The 9,726-nt window shown below is 58.3% G+C and overlaps 1 protein-coding gene across 1 annotated transcript; it reads right to left on the bottom strand.

The window, feature by feature from the left end:
- Positions 1 to 2,733: 2,733 nt before the first annotated feature.
- On the bottom strand, positions 2,734 to 6,968 carry LOC104285395 (1-acyl-sn-glycerol-3-phosphate acyltransferase alpha-like). Its single transcript, XM_009883850.1, has 6 exons — positions 6,781 to 6,968; positions 4,172 to 4,305; positions 3,704 to 3,879; positions 3,471 to 3,566; positions 3,168 to 3,240; positions 2,734 to 2,975 (listed from the first exon to the last, which is right to left on the bottom strand). Exons 1-6 carry the CDS (start codon positions 6,966 to 6,968, stop codon positions 2,734 to 2,736), a joined length of 909 nt encoding a protein of 302 aa, XP_009882152.1.
- Between the last annotated feature and the right edge of the window lie 2,758 nt (positions 6,969 to 9,726).

Raw genomic sequence — 9,726 nt, 5'->3', positions numbered from 1 at the left:
CGGGTTGCTCAAAGCCCCATCCAGCCTGGCCTTGAACACCTCCAGGGATGGAGGTGCAAAGCCTTTATGTTGGATGTCAGTCAGTCATTATACCTGTCCCCCATTGTCACCACCCCGTTGTCCCATGAAGGCATCAGGAAACCAGTGTGCATGGGAAGACAGTGCAGATACAACCTATAAGGTCTCTGTACATGCCCCATGTCCCTCCATTCCTCAGTTCACTCATTGCCCATCCAGGATGGACCCCATGTCATCTCCCAGTTCTCCCAGCCCAGCTCTGGCAATGGGTAGGGGATGGATACCCCTTCCCAAGGTCCACAGCTCCACCAGGGGGCCATGACTCACGTTGGAGAAGCGGGGCCAGTTCAGCTGGAGGATATCGCTGCCCTGCACCTCCAGGGTGACATTGGGGATGCTGTGGCTGCTCGCCAGGTGGAAGGTCACCCGCACAGGCTCATCCAGGTCCATGAGGTGGACGTGCACTTTGCCCGTGTATGGGTAGTAGAGCACGGAGGGAAAGAGCACCACGTAGTGCCTGGGGAGGGGACACCTCGCTAGTGGAGGAGAGCAGGGACCCCTCCACCAAGTCCCAGTGCTCCCCTCCACTCTAGACTCTCAAGGCAGGGGGTACTTGGGTTTCTTCCAGCCCTGGATGCTCTCTGCAGGGCTATGCCACCCAGCCTTCTCCCCGTCTGCCCAGAGAGGCTGACCAGTGCAGACTGGACTGGAGCCCCCTTTGCCTAAACATCTCGGGGTCAATCTGCAGAGGGGGGAAGGGCTCTGCTCTTGTGTGGAAGGTTGCACCTACACCAAAGCAGCCCAGAGACACCAACCCTAGGTGCAAAGTTCTCTACGGGGACAACCCACCACCCTGAACATTCCCACCCTTACCAGCAACCACAGTCATGGCAAGGATTGTCACACCAATTGAAGCCAACCACCATCCCACCAGGCACAGACAGACAGACACAGAGAGAGCTTACGGCTTTGCAGATGCTCCAGCTGTGAGGTATAGGATGCAAAGCAGCAGGCAGGGCAGGGCAGCTGCAGACCCCATGCTTGGGGGACCACGTGGAAGCGCAAGGTGGTCCCAAAGCCCTCGTGTTGGGTCTTCTTCCTCTCCTCAAGCTTTCACCTTCCCACTGGCAGCAAGCGAAAACCAGCGAGGTCTCTGGCTGGGACTCAGCCATCCGGCTAGGACAATATTTAACCACCCGACCCAAGCTTTGCTGGGTTCAAGGCTCTGGGCAGCCAATCCACACCCACAGTGGTGGGCACGTGGTGGGACCACCGAGCCAGCTCAGAGCTGACAGACTAAGCCACACGTAGGGAGCCCTGCAGGAGGGAAGGGAATAAAGGAGCTTTCCAGGAAATTAGGTCCTTCACATGCATGCTGCCGTTGACCACTTCCATGTGACAGTTCCCCATCCGGTGACTCATGGGAAGTCTCTTTTCTGTTGCTAATATTTTTGCCCAGTGGTATCCGTCTATGTCAATGATTTCCATGGTTTTGCAGAGTTCCGTCCAGAACGAGACAGCCGCTCCTGGGAGCTGGAACGATGCCGAACTGGAGCACTGCACCCTTGTTTGGCCACAGTTTGCACATCTTATTTGAGGATGGGAGGTGAAGCCTGCCCATCCTGCTCCCAGCACTGGGGACAGCCACGCACTGAGTTTCTCCCTGCTCTACTATCACCCCAGGGTGGCTGGGACAGGAGCTGCGGGGCTGGGCAGGAGCCAGCAGATGCCCAAAGCCCAGCCTGGCTGCAGGGAACAGGCCAGGGGAGACAGTAGTTGGTAGGTGGGTCTGGTTGTGCCATGGCCTGGAAGCCATGGGAATGTTCCTCCTGCTCCAGGTGGACCTAATCCGGGTACCTCTGCCCTCTGAGGTTTCTGGGCTTTATTGGTGCTCTTCCTATGCACTGACTGCTCCTCCCTGTGGCAGGGAGAGGTCCACCCTGGTATAACTCTCACCCTACCACATGCTGCTCACACCATCCAGCGCTGTACCCCGTGGAGAAGCCGTGGTGTCCATGGGGATGCTCTGCATGCAGTGAGCCAGGCATCCCACATGTCCATAAGGAGACAGATCCCCACACTCCCCACAACACCCAGGGCTCAGGCAGGACACCATACACACACACACACTCCACCAGGTATGGACCCTTTATTCTTACACCCTCACCCCATAGTTCAGCATCGAGGATGCTCTTCCCACGTGGCAGTATCCCCCGTACCTCCTGCCCCCCGCCTCCAACCACACGCTGCGCTCTGGACCCCTCCCCAGAGGCAGCTGCATCTGAACAGCATCACCAGCTTGCAGGAGCCTCTGGAAGAAGGAACCCAGCAAGCCCATGGGTGAACCCCACTGCGAGTCACGCCGTCAGGGGTGGAAAATGGTGCAGTGAACACCCAGCCCAACCTCGTCCCTCTGTCCCCTCACCCTGAGCACAGGCAGGAGCCACCCTGCCAGGCAGACTGGGCTTGCTACCCGGGCCAAACACAGATTTGGGGTGGGAGACAGGCAACGCTCCAGGGAGAGGACACACAGTCATAGCAAGGGGTTTCTGGGGGCACCTTGTCCTGATTTCAAGGTGCTGCCCAATCCCCCATCCCTCTGCTTCCCCTTGCACTTTGCCGAGGCGGTGGCAGGTCTGGTGGACACATCTGCAGGGGATGGGGTGGCCCAGCCTCTGGCTGTGCCGCCTTCCTTATGTCCCCAAGGGTTTCTGCCTAACTTCTGGTGCTGGTTGTGTCCTTCTCACGCTCCAGGCTGCCTGTCCCCCTGCCAGCACCGGCCCCAGCACAGCACGGGAACGGAGGCTGCTCAGCATACTGGTCCCCACAGTGATTTATAGACATCTCAGCGAGGGCATCAGCCATGGCCTGGCGGACAGTCTCTGTCAGTTCAGGGACATCCTTTGGGCTCAGGCCCCGAGTTTCAACCTTGGGGAGGATCTGGATGGTGCACGTCCCTGGAGAGAGAAGGGAAAGGTTAGGGATGCTGTTAGACAAACCCACCAGGAACCAGGTCTTCCTACCAGCATCTTCCAGCACCAGCTGCCTCCTCACACCCCAATGTCCCACAGAGACCTCCAAGCCCTACATGCTTCATCCCCACCACCAGCCCTGCCTTCCAGCAACGGGGCTTCTTGTCCGTCACTTACCAGAGGTGAATTTCTTATCCTTGGAGCTGAAGAAGTCCCAATAGGGGGAGATCACGACAGGGAAAATGGGAACCTATAGGAGACGGAGGGTCAGGGGTGTCCTCCATACAGACCCACTCCCCAGGTGGGACTTCAGCTCCTGCCGTGCCCCAGGCTTCAGCAGGTCCTCATCTCCTCCCTGGGTCCTGCACAGCAGGGTGCTCGTCCCTGGGGACCGCAGACCCCAGAAGACCCTAATGCCCCCCATCCCGCTGCCCCAGGGTGCATGCCCACCCTACTCCATCGAGGGCAGGATGGCCTTACCTGAGCCTGCACGGCCAAGTGGAAAGCCCCACGCTTGAAAGGCAGCATGGATTTGTCCTGGTTCCTGGTGCCTTCAGGGAAAACCAACACCCGGAGCTACACGGGACAGGGAGAGATGTGAGCATGGACCCCAACCAGAGACCCTGGGACCTGCTATGTCAGTCCTCCCTGCAGACCCCTTGCCCCATCGGTGTTCGCTCCCCGACTCTCCCCCTGCTGCCAGCCCCGCTCACGTTTTCACGCCGCATGGTCCTGGCCGTCTGGGAGATGACAGTGATTGCGTCTTCTCTTTTGTGGCGGTCGATGAAGATGATGCCGCTGAGCCAGCAGGCCCACCCCACAGTGCCCATGTACATGAGCTCCTTCTTGGCGATGGGCACACAGCGGTCAGGAATGACCTCCACCATGCCTGGAGGATGGATGGGAGAGAAAAGGATCCAGCCCTGCCCAATGGTACCCAGAACCAACCAGCCCTGTGGCTGTAGTGACCTGGTGTCCTCTTCCATTTTCCCAACCCTCTCTCTGCAGCGCACCCATAGCCCTGAGCTCCTATCCCACCAGCTCTTCTGGCCTGTGCCTACCACACTGCCCTGTACAAATCCTGGTGCTGCTGGGAACCCCCAGGGTGAGCCTGGTCCACCCCTGCAGCACCCCAAAGGCTGCCCATGCAGATGAGCCCCCTCCACCTCCCTTGCACGTACCCATGAGGTCAAGGGAAGCTTGGTGGTTGCAAACTATCACGTAGGGCTCCTTGATGTTCAGACGCTCAGAGCCCCACACCTGCATCTTGATGCCATAGAAGTGTTTGAGGGGCAGGATCGCAGCGCGCAGGAGCCTAGGGCAGAGGAACACATGTGGGGAGCAGATCCACACAGAGGGGGGCTGCCTGGTCTTTTCCAGCCCTTCACAATCACTGGGGGAGCAAATCCACACAGAGGGGGGCTGCTTGATCTTTTCCAGCCCTTCACAATCACTCAGGGAGCAAGGTGCAAGATCGGCCAGGCTAGGTCTGGTCTACATGAGCAAATAGCGTGTCCCGAGGCGGATCTGTGTTCAGTCTCAGTGATGCTTTGCTTTTCTAAGCACATTCGTAGCCCGCGAAACTCAGAGTGAACCTTGTAACCACCCCCAAGGTGAGACCAGCTGCTGTCTCAGTAGGAGGAAGTCTGCATTGAAGCCGCCCATGAAGAAGAGTAACCAGCACAAGCTGGTGAGAGGAAAAAAACCAAACCAACAGGCTTTTTCATGTCCAGGGATGGTGGGAAAACAAGAAGAGAAGGGATGGGATGTCTGCCTGCAGCCAAGATGCAAATAATCCCATCCCAATGAGGACAACTGCCTCTGGCCAGGTGAGCCTCACCCGGAGGGTCCCCCGTGTGCAGAGCTGGATCAGTGTGCGCGGGCTGGAAAGCCAGACACCGGCTCGCAGCCTGCCCTGCAAACACCTAAACCAGAGGAGCTGGACCGCAGCCGAGAGGTGCTGAGCTGTAGATGGACGAGCCCTGAAGACGGACATGCAAAGGAACAGTCTTGAGGCAGACAGGTCTACAGGGATGCAGATGTCTCCAGGGACTGTCCCTGCAGACCAACCAAAGGGCAGCGCTGCAGGCGCCAAGCTTTGTGCTGCAGGTGGAGGGGGAAGAGAGAGGAGGGAAGGGAAAACCAACTCAGCTTCATTCGTTAGAGGAAATCACAAAGAATAACTTCACTGAACCTGCGGTGTTGGGAAAAGATGGAGGTTCCATGTGTGCGGGTGGAAGGGGGAACAAGGAAGAGCAGTGTCACCGTCCAGGGAGGGTTGGACAGGAAGGGTGACATTAGGATGGCAGTGCTGACGAAGGGTGATGCTCAGTATGAGAATAACGAGAGGAATGGAGGGAGGATGGAGCAACAGGGATTGCAGCACCCACAGTGGAGATGAAAAGCTGGTATGCTTTCGGTGTTGAAACGGGGCACTCGCGAACCCACAGGATGAGGAGCACCCGTGCCAAGGTCCACACATCTGGCAGCCTTTGGTCCCAGGGAGCCCACAGGGGACAGGGCAGGGGACAGGGCTGTCAGCGAGAGCTCAGCACCAGGTAGGGATGAGGAGAAGTTTGGAAGGAGAGAGTAGAGGCAGGCACAGAGAGAGAAGGAGACATGATGCTTGGAGAGTCCATTGTATCAGAAGACCACTCAACCCTTGGGAGACACAGCTCAGAGATCCCTGTGTCTGCAGAGAAGCAAAACACTCGTGGCAGTGCCCCAAAGCCAGGATTAATGACAGGAACGTGCTCCAAGCCTGAGGCTTTGGGATTTGGAGGCTGAGGAGGAAACGGAAGCAGGCGTGCTGCTGGGGCAGAGGATGGTTGCGAGGTGTCGGTGGGATGAGATAAGGCAGCGTGAGTCACTGCTGCATCACACCGGGTGTTTCCGCTAAGCCGGAAGCGTTTGCACCAGCACTCGGAGCAGCTCCGGACGCATGTGCACAGCATTTCTGCACAGAAAGGACGAGGGAGAGAGGCTACACAATGGACTGATAACATCAAACCTCTGACCACACTCCTGCCGAGGGCCCAAAAATCCATCAGCACAAACACCTGATGGCTTGAGCTCAGCAAACACCACAGGCTCAGACATTTTTCACTCTGACATAATTACATCCCTTCTGGTATGCTATCATGCCCAGGAATCCAGTAACAGGATTGCAACACCCTTGAAAGCAACCAGACCTTCCTCTCGTGTTGCACAGCGATGTTATCTCAGCTGCCACCGCCCCTGAGCACAGCTGACAGCACCAGCACACGACTCGCCGGGGCACGACTCCACCATGCCCGACAGCTGGTGGCACCAAAACATCCCAAAGTCCCTCTGCCAAAGTGCGGTCCCTGGGGCTCCCACTGAGCAAGACCTGACCGCAGTGCCAGGGAGACCACAATGGGTGTGCACTCACACCTTTGTACCTCCAACCTTTGCCAAAACCCCCCTATCACCCACCCAACCGATGACCCCAACGTTGCGATGGCCAAGAACGATCCCTTTTATGCTACTTCATCCTCCAGGGACTGCTAGTCCCGATCCAGCTGGCCACCTCCATCCAGGCGTAACCCTCCCTTGGCATGGCCAGCACCTCTTCACCACACCACAAGATGCAGATGCACCCTTCATTGCCACATGACGAGCCCTCACTGCGGCCCCAGGGCTCAACCACCGCCTGTGGGTATGCCCAGGGCGGGAGAGAGCGTGCGTCCACAAGACCACATGAGTTCTTCCATCACAACCAAGCCCCAGCCATCTCCACGTCAGAAGCACATCCCCAGGCCATACTCACTTCATGTTCTCCACAGAGCGTCCCCGAAGAGCTGCGAAGGGGGACAGGAGAGTGGCCATGGCCGCGATCCAGCAGTTGAAGAAGGCCACCTTGCAGAAATAGTGGAAGGTGGCGTTGTAGCGGTAAAGCAGCAGGGCCGCCAAGGGGAGGAGAAGCAGCAGCCCATGGAGCAGGACCACCTCTATCATGCTGCCCCGGCAGGAGGGTGCTGGGGAGCTCAGCTCGGGTCCCCGGGAGGAGGGTGAGTGGAGCAGGGGATGCCGAGGAGCGTGGCAGGTGACTCAGGTGTATCAGCAGAGAAACACGTGGGTGTCTGGGGCAGGTCCAGGGGAAGGTGATGTGTATATCTCACCCTGTTGAGGATGGACTGGCTGAGACGGGAGGCGGGCTACCCCACCAAGGGTGGAGAGTGGTGGTGAGTCAACGCCGGGGACCCTGGGTCACCCAAGGTGTCACTGCTGATAAGTGCCCTCCTGGGCTGATAGAAACCGTTGCAGTGCCTTCGACTTGGTGCAATCAGATCTATTGCTCAGAAAAGTGTCCATGGTCTGGGCACCTCTCCTGGCCACAGGGCCACCCCCCCAGGAAAGGGGGATCTCAGCTGGTAGGGACAGAAGGAGCTGGTCCTGGTCCATGCCCATCACCCCAGCAAGCCTTGGCGCAATTCCCTCTTGGCATCGCGGCTAATCCCCACACCTCACCCGGCAGAGTACCAGATTATTGGAAGTATCTCCCCACCCGGGTCTGCAGCAGGCACGCGGTGCCAGAGCTCCCCCTTTCCCTTCTCCCCCCAGTTTGGGCTGCAGGAGCCCCTCTGCCCTTCCCCTCTCAAGGACCAGCATCTGCTACAAAGGTCCAGGTGATGCCACCAGGGTCTGAGCCCTGCCACCCCCCAGCTCCCACCCTGGGCTGGAGGAGATGTCGGCCCTCGCCCCAGTTGGCAGCCAGGGGCTGCGTTGCGTTAGGTGTTTACATAGGTGTAATTAACACACAGGGCTGTAATTAGCCTCTCCTTCCGCTCTGTTGCTTTTGCGCTGGGCACGCAGGATCCAAGCCAACTCCGGGCTGCCCTGCAGAAACTTGCTGTTAAAAAGCAAGTGCTTGTCATTGCAGAGGTAACTCTGGCCTGGTCTCAGCCACCAGCAGGATCTTCCAGCCCGGCTGTTCCACATCCCAGGTCCTGCCAGGGACATCCACACGCTGCTGCCCAGACCCAGCGACTCATCTCTGACCCTTGGGGCGGGAGCCTGCGAGCAGAGAGCTCCGCTCGTGCCTTCCCATAACAACCCCACCGGGGCTCTGGGGCGAACAGTCCCATCGTACTACGTCACCTGGGTCAAACCCAGCAGCCCTGTCCCTCATCTGACACAACCTACCCTCAGCAAAACCACTCTGCATCTCCCCTGCTCCATTCCCCTCTGTGCCCACAGCAGCTCTTTCCACCCACACCTTCTCCCTGTCCCTGCTGATGTGGGTCCAAGCAGATGCTGTTGGGCTCCTGGCTGTGCGATGCCCTCCATGCTGCCAGTTGAAGGGTGCCCCAGTTCAACCAGTGTGACCCAGAGAACGCTCCAGGGGTTACTTCCACCATGGGTGTTGCAATGCCCATTGCTTCACCCTCCCATTCCTCTCATTATTCTCATATTCAAGCTAAGATTGGGCCGTATCTTGAGCCCACCCTTCCTGTCCACCCCATCCCCAAGTGACTCCTCTCCTCTTCCTTCCCTTTCTGTCTATACTGAAGTGGAAATCTTTGTGCACCAACCTGGTTGCCCACCAAACTCAGCTCAGCTTTTGGATGGTCTCCTTCCCTTCTGCTCTTGCTGCTCTGCCCAGCCAGTCTCGCAGCCTCTCGGGGTGCTCCCAGCTGGAGATGTGCCTTCGTGCCACAACCCAATACCGCTGTTTTGCTCCATATTGAGGAGCTGCTTCTCCAGCTTCAGCGGGAGCCAGGCTGAGCTTTGCTGCAGGGACAGATCTGCCTGTGCCAGAGCACAGCTCAGTCCTGGGCTTGAGGAGGATGAGGGAACGCAGAAGAGAGACCAGGCAGTCCTCATACCCAATGGGGGCAGGAGGGGATTTAAGGTGCAACTGCCCAGACACCATCTTTCTGTGTGCTCTGAGCTCCAGGTGACCACCAGCTCTGAAGTCTCCTGCGAGGAGCTCTGCTCTTAAGGCAAAGCCTCCTGACAACTGCCCTGTAACCCCACCGGGGTCAGAGCAGGGCCATCCCCCCTAAGTGCGGTTGGGGAGATAGCAGAGGCAGGGGACAGCTTCCAGCACCCAAAAATGCATCTGTCCCTGCTTCCCGATGAGCGGAGGGGACACTGAATCCTGAGGAACTCCACGGTCACCCCTTTTCAGCCCGCTGGCCCAACTGCATCCCCACCAGAAGCAAGCTGCGGGCCAGATCCAGCTCTCCCCATGCTTGGCTCAGCCAAGGAGCATCCCACTCTGCTTCCCAGCGCCAACCATCAGCAGCTCCCCACATTGTCCCAGCACCCTCATCAGGCACTGGTACCCCCCCCTACCAGGTGCAAGAACCTCATGCTTCCCCCCCTCTTCGCCCCCACAGCTCGGAGGGAGCCCTGCACTCAGGCACAAAGCCAGCAGTCTGGGTAATTACAGATGCTTAATTAGTGACAGCAGGGCGCTTTCTTAACAAAGCAAATTAATTACAGGCAATGTGCTGCATTGAGATCTGAAGGCGCTAATGAAGACCAGGACCACCTGGGCTGGCATCACCCGCACCCCCTCCCCCACGGGGACACGGCACAGCTCGTGCCGCAGAGTCCTCATGGCTTGGCAGAGACACGTTGTCCAGCTGGGATTGGGATGTCACCACTAACCTGCTGGGGGTGAGCCCTCTGCAGAGGATGGAGATAAAGCGTGTCTCTGTTTGGGGGTCAACGCTGTCACCTGGGGTTTGGTGACAGGCTTCGTGAC

The sequence above is a fragment of the Charadrius vociferus genome, unplaced genomic scaffold (genome assembly GCF_000708025.1).
Source record: "Charadrius vociferus isolate BGI_N301 unplaced genomic scaffold, ASM70802v2 scaffold484, whole genome shotgun sequence".
NCBI classification, from domain to species: domain Eukaryota; kingdom Metazoa; phylum Chordata; class Aves; order Charadriiformes; family Charadriidae; genus Charadrius; species Charadrius vociferus.
The sequence above is the reverse complement of the archived record's forward strand: the minus strand, read 5'-3'. Positions and strand labels throughout refer to the sequence as shown.